The 15,927-nt window shown below is 40.6% G+C and overlaps 3 protein-coding genes across 3 annotated transcripts; all 3 read right to left on the reverse strand.

Moving 5' to 3' along the window:
- Positions 1 to 18: 18 nt before the first annotated feature.
- Positions 19 to 837, reverse strand: LOC125316314 (putative adenylate cyclase regulatory protein). The gene has a single exon (XM_048284332.1). It carries the CDS (start codon positions 835 to 837, stop codon positions 19 to 21), a length of 819 nt encoding a protein of 272 aa, XP_048140289.1.
- Positions 838 to 942: 105 nt separating this feature from the next.
- Positions 943 to 3,303, reverse strand: LOC115748103 (disease resistance protein RUN1-like). Its single transcript, XM_030684504.2, has 3 exons — positions 3,088 to 3,303; positions 2,482 to 2,715; positions 943 to 1,998 (listed from the first exon to the last, which is right to left on the reverse strand). The coding sequence occupies exons 1-3, from the start codon at positions 3,301 to 3,303 to the stop codon at positions 943 to 945; spliced, it is 1,506 nt and encodes a 501-aa protein (XP_030540364.2).
- Positions 3,304 to 5,180: 1,877 nt separating this feature from the next.
- On the reverse strand, positions 5,181 to 6,148 carry LOC125316315 (disease resistance protein L6-like). The gene is made up of 2 exons (XM_048284333.1): positions 5,855 to 6,148; positions 5,181 to 5,710 (listed from the first exon to the last, which is right to left on the reverse strand). Exons 1-2 carry the CDS (start codon positions 6,096 to 6,098, stop codon positions 5,181 to 5,183), a joined length of 774 nt encoding a protein of 257 aa, XP_048140290.1. The 5' UTR covers positions 6,099 to 6,148.
- Between the last annotated feature and the right edge of the window lie 9,779 nt (positions 6,149 to 15,927).

Here is a 15,927-nt window from a genome sequence, read left to right on the forward strand (position 1 = left end):
CGAAAAAGTGGATCATCTCTAGTATCTTGACTCATTCGAGTCGTCCAAATAGTCCAATCCAAATTCTATCCTCCCATGATATGCAAATGGCTTTTTCTTGCAATTTTGATAAAGTCGCCTTCCGGACAATTCTGGAATTGTTTTAAGTGACTTGCATCCGTAAATATCCGGTTCCGCTAGTTGCTCCAGTTTCTCGAGCCCTCGAATCTCTGTCAATTTCTTGCAATCTTCCACAATCGGACTCATCAGGCTGGCACACGATGACAAATCCGGTAAGATCTCAATCGAGGAACATCCCGAGATAGCAATACGTTCTAGAGATATTGACTCCTCAAGCCCCGGGATCTCTCGAAGTTCATGACAGTTTGACAGGAACAATTCTCGTAAACCATGAAAACTTGACAAGTTCGGTAATATGGCTAAGGACTTGCAACCTCCAATACGTAAACTTTTGCGGGATGGGAATCTCTCTAGGCTCTGTATGTCTTGAAGCTTGTCACAGCCGTTGACATTCAAACTTTTCAGGTAGTCAAAGCAACAAAAGTTAGGTAGCCTTTCAAAGGAAGTGCACCCAGAGAGATTCAACTCTTCCAAGAACTCCAAACTACCAAGGCCTCGAATTTCGACTAAGCTTTCACAATGTTCAGCATTTAAGTACTTCAGACTTTTGGATTTTGGAAGGTTCAACCTTTCAATTGAAGCGCACCCAGAGATACTCATTTGTTCCAAGGACTCTAACCTATTGAGGCCTTGAATTTCCGCTAATTTTGCGCAATATTTAACGTGCATTATCTTCAAACCCTCGGACTTTGGAAGCTCCAACCGTTCAAGCGACATGCGGTATTCAACGGTCAAGGATTCCGAATATTTCAATTTATCAAGACCTCGAACTTCAAGTAAATTCCAACAACGATCGACAGATAATGTCCTTAGATGGATAAACTATGAAACGTCCAGTATTTCAATAGATTCACATCCACCGAATTTCAAGATTTCCAACTTGAAGGGAGTGTTTTGGGATTGTGGTAATTCCGATTCTTCAACACCTGTCGGTTGGGAGCATTCTGAATTCTTTAGTAGTGTTGATGGAAGCTCCTGGATGCACTCGATAAATTCACCGCAAATGACTTCTAGCTCCTTGAGACGGGTTAGGTGGGAGAGTGAAGGCAATTTGCGACTTTGACAGGTGACGCGTAAATATGTTAAGTTGGAAGGAAGGTCCGGCGGCGATTGGAGGCTCTCGCAGCCAAGAAAATCAAGGCGTTGTAGGGATGAAAGATTGCACATGCTTTCCGACGCTTCCCCTTTCGGATATTCGCAATATGAAGCATTTAAATCTCGGAGCTTTCTCGGTCTCCCGATACCGTTCGGTAATTCTTCTACACCGGTTCCAGAAATATCTAGAATTTCTAGATTCTCCAAAGACCCCATGCTTTCGGGAAGTTTTCCTCCCAATTTTGCGCATCCACAAGCATGTAATTCTCGAAGATTTCTCGACCTCCCAATACCATGGGGTAATCCTTCTACACCACTTTCCGCAATATTTAGAATTTCTAGATTCCGCAAAGACCCCATGCTTTCCGGAAGTTTCCCTCCCAATTTTGCGCATCCACAAACATGCAATTCTCGGAGATTTCTCGGCCTCCCAATCTCGTCGAGTAATTCTTCTATACCACTGTATGCAATGTTTAGAATCTCTAGATTGCGCAAAGATCCTATGCTCCCCGTGTAATGCGAAAAGTTCGAAGTGTATTCTACGCGGAGTTGCTCCAGTTTTTTTAATTTACCTATTTCTTCCGGAAGCTTCGTGAGGCGGTGATGGCTCCTCAACTCCAAGCGAACGAGGTCCTTCATGTCTCCAATCGAAGAGTCGATTTGCCGCAGTTCACCACAAAAATTGAGGATCAAAACCTCCAAATTCTTAAAAGCCGAGAGGAATTCCGTATTTTCCAAGGATTTACAAAAGGAAAGGTCGAGAAATTTGAGTTTCTTTGCCGTCTAGTAAAAAGAAATGGTTGTCAAGGGGTGATTATGATTAAAATAAAAAAAATAAAACATAAAAGGGAAAAGAAGAAGAAGAAGAAGAAAAAGACTTGCTCTTACCCCAAAAGAACTCCACCCTTGCCATCTCTCATCTATCTTGCTACTTGACAAATCCAAGTACAACTAGTGCATTGCGTGAAAATTTGTTACTTCAAAATTCATGGCATGTTCTCCCCATAGAAGCCATCTTAACTCCTCTTCCATTGAGTCCTCAAAATCGTTGGAATATGCCTGCTTCGCCCGAAGAAATCTTAAACTCGTCAATTTTTAAATTGACGGTGGAGGTCACTTTTATCCCATGAACGAAAACATGAGTTTGAAAGGTAATGTTAATTTTCGGCCCATATGCAAAAGGTTGTGCTTCTTTTTATGATACTATGGATGAAGAGTGAAATGGATTCATGCAAAAATACTCAAGTAACTATATGAAAAATGTACCTCTTCAATTTTAAAATTCATGCGGCGTATTGGCCATCGAAGCCATTTTAACTCCTCCATCGAGTCCTTAAAATCTCCATCGAGATGTGCCCCTTCCTCCATGCGAAGGAATCTTAGACTTGTCAAATTCTTGAATTGTTCTCCTGTGTAAATGTTGTCATCTTGCTTAGCTATTTCGCCGAAGCCTTTTGAGCTGCCTCCACTCGGATCAATGGCCTCAATATTTCGCGTTCCCTATATGCAACGATTCAATTTCCATTAATACTATATCCAATTAAAGTATTGTAAAATTACCAAAAACCTATTTCAATTGTGCTAATTCAGGCCTAAACTTTCTTTTTTTCTTTTTCCGCTTGAGTTTATGATTCTATGATTTATCATTAGTCAAGTTATTTACTGCATTTGTTAAAGACGTAAGTGAAGCAAATGTAGAAACATGATCTTAACACTACAATACTTACTCAAAGAGAGCAACCTCCCCACTTTCTAATATCGTCAATGGAACATTCAAGTTGCAATAATAGTAGAGCAAGCACTAAGCAGTGGACCAACATTACTCTAACAGTGGAACATGGACTAAGTACGAAGAAGAAACGAAACGGTTACCTTATTTTCCTTTAGCACTTTCTTGACTTCCTCGGAGTCCCATAACCTGCTACGGTTACGAGGCTCCCGCCGATTTTCTTCGTGAACTATTTCTCTACCAAGATCTCTCAATTGGTCATGCATTAAGAGCTCTTGATAATCTCCAATTTTTATCAATGACATGAATCTCAATACTTCAATTCCCTCCTCAGGGAAAAACCCACAGGCATCCCACATATAGGATACGGTTACGCTATCGGTGCCAATGAAAAAACAAGCAATATCCAAGAAAATTTGCTTTTGTCCATCTTCTAATACTTCATAACTTATCCGCAACTTTTCTCGCACTTTCCGAGGAGGCACTTTTTTTAACTTATCTATTGTATCTCTCCAGAATGCTAGCTTTTGTCCGCACAATAATGAGCCTAAAACCTCAAGGGATAAGGGAAGCCCTCCGGTGATGGATACAACTTCATGAGCGAGGTCCTTAAATTCCATTAGAGGAGAGTCCCTTCGGAATGCATGTTTGCTAAACAAAATCAAAGATTGATCGTTATCCATTTCTTTATGGTCATAGGCATAGTCCACTCCAAATTCTTCAAGAATCCTCTTGTTTCGGGTGGTAATAATGATCATACTTCCAAAAGAAAACCAATCGTGATTACCAGCCAAATGCTTCAATTGAACGAGATCATCCACGTCATCAAGAAGAAGGAGGACCTTTTTACCTTTGAACTTGGAGGAGATGAACTTAGTCCCTTCATCCTCATTATGAACTTCATTTTTGAGCGTCGATATATCATGGATTAACCGATTACGTAAGTAATGTGCGCCGTTACACTTCCATGATTCCCTTATATCGGCGATGAAGCTACGGTGCTTGAATTGATTGGAAAGCTTGTTGTAGATGGCTTTAGCAAGAGTAGTCTTGCCAATGCCTCCCATTCCGTGGATGCCAACAAATAGGGTGGCATGGGATTTTTTAGTATCCACAAATTCCATAATCTCCTCCACATGACGATCAATTCCGACCAAATTCTCAGAAATATCTAACTCAAACTTTTTCTTTAGTTCGCTCAACACTTTTTGGACAATCAATTCCACCAAGTCCGCTTCATACCCGTCAAATGTGAGAATAGTTCGGTTACGTGGCAACAGTAATTTTATGTTGTTTATCAAATGAGAACACAATAATAAATAAATCTCCATATTGATTGAAAAACTTTAAAAATCATTTTTGTCACACCTCCATATATTGGCGGTTGCTTCACATGGCGTGCCCAATTCCACTGTTACTCCAAAATAATTTATTAAGCCAGAATAAACTTGAGGGTATGAGTTATGAATATTAAATATTGTATCTATTATGGATTTGAGTCAAATTTTAAACTTGTTGTTTGTTAAAGATATGAGGGATGACGTGGACGTGACTTTGAAAATTTGTAGAGCATTTGAATAAGCAAAGACAAGTTATAACTTTTGATAAGAGATGATTTCGGGTTTTGCGATGCCAATCGGAAAAGTTGCTCAAAGTGTGATATTGTGAACTATCCGAATTGCAGTTGAGAGGATTTCTCCTTGTTTGCTCACTTCCACACGCTTGCGAGTTTCTACTCGTGCTGTGAATTTTAGTATCATTCCAGCTTTGTGTTCTTATCATTTTTCATTGCCTCCAAGGATGATAACAGGTTGTACTTTATATTCCTTGTGAGTATCTATGTTCTATGATTTTAACTGGTCTATTATTGATTATACACGAAAGTAGAAGAATAATTTTTACCCAAAATAAGAACATTGCTTCGACACATGCAGGTGCAATGTTGAAAATGGCACAATGTTGAAAAATCTTTGGATAGAAGAGTAAAAATTCATTCAGAAAATCTTATTATTCAAGCAAATGGGATTATTACAGCATAATCTACAATTAGGTTGGTCATCCTTAGAGCGAAAAACCTCAAAAAAAAAAAAAACTTATAGAACTCATGCATTGCAGGATCTTGCAGTTCTTTTATAAACAAAGGAAAAAAAACGAAAATGAAGCAGGTGAGAATGAGAACAACCAGTAAACACTCACACATATTATAAGAAAGTAGAGAATGCTTTGGTGAAAAATTTTACCCATCGGCTTCGTATCCTTTCAAGGTACTGACTTCACCGAGTGCTTTCTTCCATTTCTCCAAGCTCGTTCGGTCAAAAGAAGGCCTCTCAAGCAAACGCTCCTCACGCTCATGAAATGCTTTTCCAAAATTCCCGATTTGATGTCCCACGTCAGCTGCTTTCACTTTATAGAATACAGGCAACACCATTTGCCCATTATCATTCTTGCACTTCATTATTTGAGCCAGTTCATTCAGGCACCAGCTGCTTGTACCGTAACCCTCGGACAAAATGGGGATCAGGATCTGACTCTTCGTGATGGCTGCTAAAATCTCTGGTCCGATGTCCTCGCCTTGGGGGAGCTCCTCTTCGTCTCTGAAAGTATCAATTCCAGCATCATGGAGCCCCTTGTAGAGGTGACTTGTGAAGCCATATCGAGTATCTGGGCCTCTGAAGCTCAAGAACACCTCATAGCGGTTTCCAGTAGTCGCGGTCGACGAACTAGATGCACTGTTGTTAGTTTCTGTCGGAGATGAACTAGATGCGCCTTTACTAATTCCTGTCGGAGACGGACTAGATCCACCGGATTTTGTTTCTGTAGGAGACGAACTACATCCACCAGATTTAGCTTCTGTCGGAGACGAACTAAATCCACAGGAATTAGTTGCCGTCGGACGCGAAGTAGATGCACCATTATTAGTTTCCATCGGAGACGAAGTAGATCCACCGTCATTAGTTTCTGTCGGAAACGAACTAGATCCATCAGAATTAGCTTCTGTCGGCGGAGTCATCGAACCAGGTGCGCCAGTATCAGCATCTTCTTCATTTCTACGAGCACCAGCTTTCTTCTTATTGAGAAGATAAAAAGCAAGCCCGGGGAGAAGGATCAGTGCCACGAGCTCGGCGAAAGAATGCCCAAAACTGAGATGAACCATTTCGGCTTTGCTCAGACTCTGGCCTTGATTTTCGCTTTCAAATCTGACGGAGGAAAAAGCTCAGAATGCTTCTCTCAGAGGAAACAGGAAATGGCCTTGTTGTTGCCAATTCTCTCTCCCTGTGGGTTGATTTGTATAATGGGAACCAGTTGGCAAAGAGAATCTTGTACCCATAAGTCAACCACGCGTTTATAGTCGTTTCCTTTATGTGGTGGAAGTTTCACTGCACATGTGAGCAAGTTTCGATGACATTATTAAATACAAATAAAAATTTTGAATAAAAAAACAATTTCTGTTATTATGAATTAGATGAGCACAACCTCCCGCAATATCTATGTTAACTTGATTAACCTAATGAACTATGTCCATTGTTCATTCAGTGGCACACGATAAACAAGTCTGAATATCAACCATAGAGTTGCCTCTACTTTTGCTCTTTGTTCACTTGTGGGATTTTCTCCTCTTCTCTTATCTATCTTTTTAAATCGAGTAACATTTATCCGCTTTTACATCATTATCGGGAAAAAAAAAACAACTGCGAGAAAGACTTTTGAATTAATTTTTTTTTTTTTTGTGTGCTTTAGAAATTGTATTCATTTCAAGTAACCGTGGCCTTAATGAATTTTGTGAATGATTGATGCGAAAAAGGGGCAAAAGGTGAGTATCTTTGTTGGTAACCTACAAAAGGTGAGGATAAAATTGGAAAGAGAAGAAAAGTTGGGTATATGTTCTTCAAGGTATTGTCTCATAAGATGAAATGCGGAGAGAACTTACGAGCCGATGGAGATAAAGCAGCCAATAATTTCAAGGCGGCGACAACAATTGGATGTCCCACTCAACCGTGAACATTGCCATCATCCGAAGAAAGATGATGAAGTAATTGCTTCACTTCCAAAAGAGAGAGGGTTCCTAGCTCCTAATCTATGCCTTCACTACAACTATCAAATCACCATCCTTTCAAATGTCATCACATTTCAGAGTCGCTTTAGAGCCAAATGCAATGATTAGAGGTGATCGACTCCCTATTCGACTCTTGAGAGGTCCAATAAAACCAATGAATTATTAGTAGGAGTGGACAACACAGACTTTAATTTTAATATATTATTCAAAATTAGCTTTATATTTAAGAAATAAAAAATAACTAGTAGATAATTAGGTTTATATCCTAAAACTAAAAAAATGAAAAATAATCGGTTCGATTTTCGATTCCAAGGAACTAGACCTAACCGACCGATTCGGTCTATCAGTATTGCTCACCCTAAAACAAGAACACTGTTGTAACCTCTCACCCAAAAACCGGTTCCACTTGGCTAAGAGTGTGTTTTGCTCGGCGTTGGAAATGAACTTTGGCTCTAAAGATCCAAGGGTAAATGTTAGGGAGTTTAGCAAAATTTTTTGGGACTACTTTGGGCAAATACCAACACTCGCAAAGTGGATGTTGAATGCCTGAGGTAGGTAGGAACTTGCCTTTGGTTCATCATTTTCAAAAGGCAACTTTTGGGGGTTTAATGACTTTTTTTATCTTCCCATCTTTCCCTCACTAGTTTTCTAATATTCCAATTTTACCCTTGAAGGGCCAGGTCCGAGGTCAGGGATGCCAATCGAAGCTCAGGCACCGCCAGCCGAGGCTCAGGCCACATCAGCCAAGGGTCAGCAATGCCGGCCAAGGCCTCGCGCTGCTAGATCTTAGGTTTGAATCCGCTGACTAGGAATTCGCGGAGGAGGTCAGGGATGCTGGCAAGGGTCGCACAACGTTCGTGCTTAATATGGACCCCTAGTCGAGTGCAGCCAAGTTCGAGATGGAGAGATCTCGAGATGTAGAGCTAGGGAAAGAGAGGGCGACAACGTGTGTGTGACGATATCTTCTTTTGCATTTTCTCTGTTCTTTTTTTTTTCTTTTAAAAAATTGCTTTACAACCCTTAAGCTGAAATACTGTTTGCCAGACACTATTTGCGTTTCATCAAAATGCTTTACCTCAAAGGTCTTTGCACTTTCGTTAAGGCATTCTCTCAATGTTGAACCAAACGCAGCCTCAAATCCCTGATATTCTTCATTATATATCGTTGCTTTGCTTCAGTATCTCAAACACGCCCTCGCTCACCTCCAATAGGAAATCAAATGAACCCTAGAGTTGGATCAAATTTGTTCATCATACATGTCTACAATTTGTTCAAGCTCTCCCAAAAGTACAAGCGGTCCATCCGGCTCACTGATTCGCTAACTAAGGCGAACAATCCGCCAAACAAAGGCCTTCCTGATTATTGTGGTGCAAATGTCAATTCCTCTTGGCTCCAACGCCAAAACCCAAAGTATCACGTCTCAAAGCTTTTCTCGATGAATCCACATGAAATGGGTGACTATTGTAACATGCCTCACTTAACACGGCCATAAACGATCACGATTCAAACCAAAATCTCGCAAGCTCACGGAAGAAACCTAGAACACTGTACTCTCTTGCCTAGCAATAGTAAGGAATAAGCACAAATACTCGTGCTAGGACATAGAGTATTGAGAAGGCGAGGTTGAGCACGATTCAAATGGCTTGTCACGTGGTTAGTTTTTTTTTTTTTTTTTTTGGGTCATTTCTGATGTATTAAACACCAAATCATATAATTGTCCAACAGCAACTCGACTAATCCGTCGTTTCGCACCGAAAACACGCAGATCCCCGAAGCATCTATTCCTTCGCAAAACAACCAAGCAGAGCGGTAACCCCAGTTACCCCTCCCATGGCGTTACCAGCAAGTTTCTTTGCAGCCCGCCATTGTAAGTAGCGAAGAACAAGACCAGGAGGAGGCCATTGATGAACTTGTTGCTTCATTTGCCCAAAGGAAAGGCGTGGTTCGTCCTTTGTACTCCTTCTACCAAAACTTTTGGCGCCCGACTATTGTTGGGATTTGACGTAACATGCATAGGCAAATATAACATATAAAATACGCAGCGGAAATAAATAAAAACCTATACACGTATCTCCAAAGGCGTAGTTCGTGCGTTTCAATCGAAAAACACGTGCAACAAAGGGGTTTAACGGATTACCTCTTGAAGCGTGCTTGAAACGAAACAGGTTTAGATGTTCTTCGATCCGAGCCCCACAAGTGTCGGGCCTCTAGTTCAGACACACCACCAATCGCAACGTCAAACGGAAGAACGAACTCGCGAGAATCACCACTTGAATTGTGCTAGCAATATTGTGGAATCAATTCTCACAACTCTAAAATTTCTGGTCTTTCGTATGAAAAGTGAGAGAGTATTTTAATCTCTCTTTTTGCCTCTTCACACGCACACGCGAGAATAATCTTTTTCTCAAAACAGCCCACTAGAATGGCACACACACTAAGAGCGTAAAAACTGTTTTTACGCTCGCGCACGAAGAGAAAAACGGAAAACCGTTTGCACGGCACACACGATCTGATCGTGTGTGCAACGTGCACCACGTCCCACGGTCAACAACTTTTTGTTGACCGTGTGAGACGTGCACATGGCCAGCAAATGTGCTGGCCGTGTGTTACGTGCATAATTTTTTTTTTATTAGTTTATTTATTATTATTAAAAACAATATATATGATATATCATACATATATATATAAAGACAAAAACAATATATATATAAATATATATATACCAGCATGTGTGCAATTTCGGGCACATCAATATGTGTCGATTTAGGACGTGCGTGTGCATCATATGCACATAGCCCATGACCAAAAAATAACAAATTAAATTAAATCATATTTAATCTAATTTCAGTCCGACTAATTCAATAGTTGTGATTGCAAACATATTTGCAATATCATCTTTCCGTTCAATGTCATCATGAATTGGTTATGGTGTGTGACATTCCTAGGTTCATCATTGAGCTAGTAGTAAGACATGCACTAACACATTAGAACATCCAAGAGAATTGATTGTCCCGATCAATCTCCGTGTCCTACAAGCCATGAGTGACATCTAGCAATATGTCATAGCCACCTAGACAAAGTGTGAATGCTTTAAGAACATAATGAACCTCGTCGCTTTGACTACGGCGTAATTCAATCCCTCTGTCTTACTATATCCCGATCGAACAAAGACCATGGAATATTTGTCAAGTCACCGATTCGATCATATGCACAAATCTAATCGACATGCATTCAAACGAGACATGAACATTTCATTCTCGGTTATAACCCCGGCCGAGGATTTCAATGCATTGTCATAATTAAATTGCATAGGATATCATACCTTGCATGTGACAAGGAGACAGATTCCATTTTGCGCACACGTGTGACTTCGTATGTGCATGAGTGACCATCAAGTACGAGACGGATCAATGAACCGTCAATATGCGTCCTCGTGAACCATAGCCATCCAACACACAAGTCAACAACGTGCCTCGGGTCTAAGGATTATTTACACAAGATCAAAGCATGAACAATTAGACATTGACCATGCTAAAAGCTTCCATGTCGCTAATCGTTCAACGCGTGTCACGTTCGGTGAACTTGTCCGGTACAAGCACCTGTGTTCTAGCTCGGGCATCGCAATACCCAATGACTTGTGACTCGTCATTCCTTTAAGTATCCAATGCTCAATGGTGAAGTTAAGAACACACCGGTCTCAACGGGATCATTGATATCCATTCAATAATCCATCAACCGGGAACAGTTTAAAGATTCAGTCTAACTGTGAACCTGTCACACATATTCTCAACGTCTCAAGAATAGGTCCTACAATAACCGATCTTGTGGAATTTATTCATATAAGTAAATAATTGGACAAATGAATAAATACGTCTTTGCCATTAATTAAATAATAAATTGAAAATACAACTGAAATCCCTAACATGTAACTATTACATAATCGCTTTAGGGCATATCTCTAACAACTATAGTGCTGCCCAATGTGATCGCGTTTCAGCGGAACTTCCAAGCGAAACATGAAGCCATTGTGATTTCTTCTTGGCACTTCTTCCTTGAAATGGCACGGTCGGAGGACCAGCCAGAGTGGTCCTTGGAAGAGCATTTCGAGACCATTTGCCAAGGGAAGACATCGTTCACGTCGTTTTGGGGACACGGTGGGGTATCGGAAGGAGAGCTTGGAGAGGCCACAGAAGGTGTTGTTCCTCAAGTATGAGGACTTGAAGGAAGACATTGTAGGACACCTGAAGAAGGTGGCCGGGTTGGTTTGTGGGGCTCCCCTTCACCGAGGAGCAAGAGGGGGGAGGTGTGATTGAAGAGACAATCAAAATGTGTTAGCTTGAAGACCCTCGAGGACCTGGAGGTCAACAAATCCGGCAAATTACCGATGACAATTTGGGCCAACCCCGAACATGCCTGATCCAGGCCCACCCAATCCGAGTAAATAGTAAGTTGGCTATTTTCTTGATGGGCCGTCAAATATGAGTAGCTCACTCAGCTGTCTAACGAATGGCTGTGGATGGTCGCTTTTGACCTGGGCCCAGCCGGGGAACATGCCCACGTTTTATGCACGCCGCTCATAAGATTTAACTGGGATCTTCGACAAGGCGCGATCAATGCGCCAACTTGTGTAGTCCTGTTACAATGATAATCAAAGTTCAATGCCACCGTTTAGCTTTTTTCACGTGCGAGGCATAAAATGCGGTCCCGGAAAAGCCCCAATTTCAGTCTCGGCGACATCGAGATCCATGAAAAGATTCAACCGAGACGGGGACAATCACGTACAATGGTCCCTCCAATCGACAATCATACGTATGTGCTTTGATTTTGTGGCCGGGGATCTCTCCTTTGCAAACGACATGGGGGGAAAAGATATCATAGTTTTTTTTTCTCCCACCTACAACGCTCAATTAACCACCACACTAGGAAAGTAAGCGATACGTTTATCTACTTGTGAAAAACGACTCTTGTAATTAACAAAGATATCACAAGTTCACAACCTAGTAAATCAACTATTTACTTAGTATATTACTGATAAATAGCCGTTGTTACTTGTCAAATCAAAACAATGTCAATAGTCCACAGATCATCAACTGGCACAAAGATATGACAAGGAACTTATAGTGTTTAAAACAATTGTCTAGTTCGTAAGCTATAAACGTTTGACCGACACTACCGTAGGCAAGCAATGGTAGAAATATCTATTGCAATGTGAATCATGTGTTTGGTTCCTCTTTGACGTCACCATGAGGACATAAAAATGAAAAATTAACGTTCAACTAGCAACAAAAAGATCAGTGCTTCCCATTCTTATGGTCGTATCGATTCTTACTCGAACATCAATGGCACACCAGCAACTTTCTTCGCAGTCCGCCATCGTAGGTACCAAAGAAGATGACCAGGAGAAGGCCATTGATGAACTCATTGCTTCCCTTCCCCAAAGGAAAGGCGTGGTTCGTCGCTTCCAGTCCCTCTACCAAAACTTCTTGTTAAATTATCTCGAGTTTAGACCGGCTTATGAAATCGATTCGAATTGGCCGATAGAAAACAGAATTCTTGACTTATCAAGCCATTAGATTTAGCAACTCTCTTTAGAATTAATGACTTCTGTTGGTGCTCTAGGGTTACGATTCAAGACATGCTAATGCTAAGACAGATCCCTTCAACTTCAACACCCTCTGTCCATCCCCAGTCCTCACGTGGATTCTGGAACCGCAACGAATGAATCGAGAACCCTCCATCTTTTCAGATCCACATGATGCGACGTGGTTTTCTTGATCCCGGTTGGATCTTTCCCCTGGACCAGGGTTCCAACTTCTGTGCACGACCTTCAGACCCAAAAAAAAAAAACGAAAAAGGGACCCACGACGCCTACCCACCGCTCTGGTCTTCAGCTTATTTAACTAAGAGGAACTAATCAAAGAGGAGAATAAAAAAAGATGATACAACGACGATTCTACTACCATCATAAGCATTCGGGACCGAGAGTCTATCGCCTACTTCGTCTGGCAATCTACATTTTATCCGCTAGGAAATCCAAATTTAAGAACATTTCAGCAAATAGCAGCAGTCAAGAATTGTTCGTTCAATAACAAAAGACAAAAACTTTTGACCGAAAAAAAAAAAAAGGTTTAATACTATGAAAAACTCCAAACTAATACATTTGTAATAAATTTACCACAAACTATTTTTTTTACCAAGAAAAACCCCAACCCGATAGACATGTGACAAATTTGCCTCAAACTATTTTTTTGACCACCAAAAATCATAAACTAGTACTGCTAATTTTTTTTACCAAGAAAAACCCTAAGATGGTATACCTGTGATAAATTTACCTTCCGTTAAATTAGAATAATACTACGAAAAATTTCAATTTGATAAACCCGTGACAAACAAAAGGTAAAAATATCAAAATGGTACAACTGTGATCTACCACATGCCATCAAACTTAGCAATTTAACGGTTAGATTTAACGAAAACTAACGGAAGGTAAATTTTTCACAGATGTACCGGTTTGGGGTAAATTTATCACAAGTGTACCAGGTTGGGATTTTCAGTGGTCAAAAAAAAAATTTGGGGTAAATTTGTCACAAGCTTACCGGTTTGGGGTTTTTCATGATATTAAAAAAAAAAAAAAGACAAAAACTGAGAACATTAGAAAAATAGCTTCCAGTTACACAAGATGACACGAGAACACGAAACCCATCTGTTGCCAGAAAGAACAAATTTAATGATCAGCGTGGTCGCCTGCCAATTGGAACTTGTAGGATAGATTTGACAGTACTGATTGAATCCAAGAATTTAACGTCCCCAAGAGAGAAACATTTAGGAAGAGATGGCATGGTGATTGATTTTGATTATCTTCTGTCTCTCTTTTGATGAGGAATGGAAGAATTGCAAAAAAAATTATAAACCTATTATAATTGGGTTAATTAGGTTCTAAATATTTTTTTGCTAATTTAATCATAATTTTTTTACATTTATATCAATTCAATTCATTTGCCTAACTGACGCCGACGTTGACCTTTTTAAATAATATTTGAAAAATATTTTGAATCTCATTACTTTTTTTTTTTCTTTTCTTTAATTTTTATTCCCTAACCCTTGGGCAAGCGAGGTCACCGGCCAACCCTCGCTTGCCACAAGCGAGGGCACCACGGCCTTAGCCAAATCCGTGCGAGGGGCGCGCCCCTCGCCAATGCCGGCAAGGGTTTGGAAGAAAAATAGTTCAATAGATATCGGCCAGCTAAATTGATTGAATTGTCATGAATGAAAAAAGTTTATGATTGAATTGATACAATTACAATAAGTTTAACACTCTTTTGGTAGTTTTCCCGCCGGGAAATCCGAAGGCAATGTATTTGCAGTTTAGACCTCAAAAATTACAAAATCTAAATATAAAAGGGTGGTGGGCTGGAAGTCCTATCGGGCCAAGGCCCACAAGGAGAATGATTCCTGGCCCGTGTTGTAGCCCATCAAAGTTAGGGACGGCGCCACAGGTCGAATCACATCAAGCTTTGATATTCCATGTTTTCCAACTAACCATATTACTTTTGACCCATACAAAAAACTGACCATATTACTGAAACTAAGCCAAGCCCATCCAAGTTTGGGATGAGTTCAAATTATATGCGGCACTAGACAATGCCCAGGCCTAAAAATCATTATCCAAGGCGGCTTACGAAATGATTGAGAAATTTAGGATCATCTATATAAATTTGAAGAAAATTTCAAATAAGAATATAAAGTGCCATCATTTTCACAAATAAGAGCATGAAGTGGATCTTATTTCAAATAAAAGCCCGAAGTGGCCAAATCATCTCAAATAAGGGTCCGAAATGGAATCTAAAGGATTGGGGATTAGCAATTCCATTCATTTCTTCCTCTTTCCCAGGTCCTATTTACATGAATTGTACTTTCTCTAGATGATCCAGTCCATAAGAACCTAAAGTGAGCATATCAGTCTCAAAGAAGAGCCCGACCTCGCTGGCTGAAGGCCATTTTCGTCCTTTCTTGTTTTGAATTTTCTTCCTTTTTATGTTTTTTTTTTTCCTTTGCCTTTTCTTTTTTTATTATTTTCTCCTTTTTCCTCTTTCCTTAGCCGGACTAGCCTAGCCTGGCGAGGGCGACCCTCATCAAATCCGACGAGGGCGAGGCCAACCCAAGCAAGGGTGACCTTCGCCCATCGATGGCGGGCTATGGCTAGGGAGGGAAGGAGAAAAGAAAGAGAAAAGAAAAGGAAATGAAAAAAAAATTAAAAAAAATCAAAAGATATTCTTAGAATTTTTTTTTATACTAAAATACCTCTTCTCCGATGGTTGGAATAGTGACATGTTTATCGGCCGACCAAAAGTTCTTATTTGAAACGGCTTGGCTACTACAAATCCTTATTTGAAAAAATGAGGGCATGTCAATTTTTTATTTGAAATTTTCCCTAAAATCGATTAAAGCGGGTCGTGAGAAGCAAATTGTTTGGTTAGGCCCTTTTTCGAGGCCCATGGTAACCTCTGTTTGTGACCGTCAAATTAGAATTTCATAGACAATCAAGATCAAACGTCCCGACCCTGTCCCGTCTCTTTGTACCAAATTAAAATCTATGTTTTACTTTGAGAGACATGGTCAAATGATCGCATTATCTGTTATGAGATCTCAAGTTCGTGCCGTGTTGCGAGTGAATGTCCGGCGGGGGCTTTCCGTACTTCGTTATTTCATATGGAGAGCTTTCCTAACTTGACGTCAAGATTAGCTATTAGAATCGCCCCGGCATGGCAGCTCGTTACCGACCCAAAGAAACTCTAACCATTTCTCTCGGCCCTTCTCATCTCCCCTTATCTCACTCACCGTTGATCGCCGCCTCAGCCTCCCTCATACTCGCTTGCCCCCGCGCCTCCAGTGACCCCATCACCGCCACGTGAACACGGCGAGTCCGCTG

This window comes from Rhodamnia argentea, chromosome 8 (genome assembly GCF_020921035.1).
Source record: "Rhodamnia argentea isolate NSW1041297 chromosome 8, ASM2092103v1, whole genome shotgun sequence".
NCBI lineage: Eukaryota > Viridiplantae > Streptophyta > Magnoliopsida > Myrtales > Myrtaceae > Rhodamnia > Rhodamnia argentea.

What these genes read in the sequence shown, in the direction of transcription:
- LOC125316314 (XM_048284332.1), bottom strand. Translation starts at nt 837, where the DNA reads ATGTCGCTTGAACGGTTGGAGCTTCCAAAGTCCGAGGGTTTGAAGATA.
- LOC115748103 (XM_030684504.2), bottom strand. Translation starts at nt 3,303, where the DNA reads ATGTGGGATGCCTGTGGGTTTTTCCCTGAGGAGGGAATTGAAGTATTG. An exon ending in AAGTGCTAAAGGAAAATAAG is followed by an intron (nt 2,716 to 3,087) that starts GTAACCGTTTCG and finishes CGTTGCATATAG; the next exon opens with GGAACGCGAAATATTGAGGC. An exon ending in TGAATTTTAAAATTGAAGAG is followed by an intron (nt 1,999 to 2,481) that starts GTACATTTTTCA and finishes TCTTTTTACTAG; the next exon opens with ACGGCAAAGAAACTCAAATT.
- LOC125316315 (XM_048284333.1), bottom strand. Translation starts at nt 6,098, where the DNA reads ATGGTTCATCTCAGTTTTGGGCATTCTTTCGCCGAGCTCGTGGCACTG. An exon ending in TCCGATGGAAACTAATAATG is followed by an intron (nt 5,711 to 5,854) that starts GTGCATCTACTT and finishes GAATTAGTAAAG; the next exon opens with GCGCATCTAGTTCATCTCCG.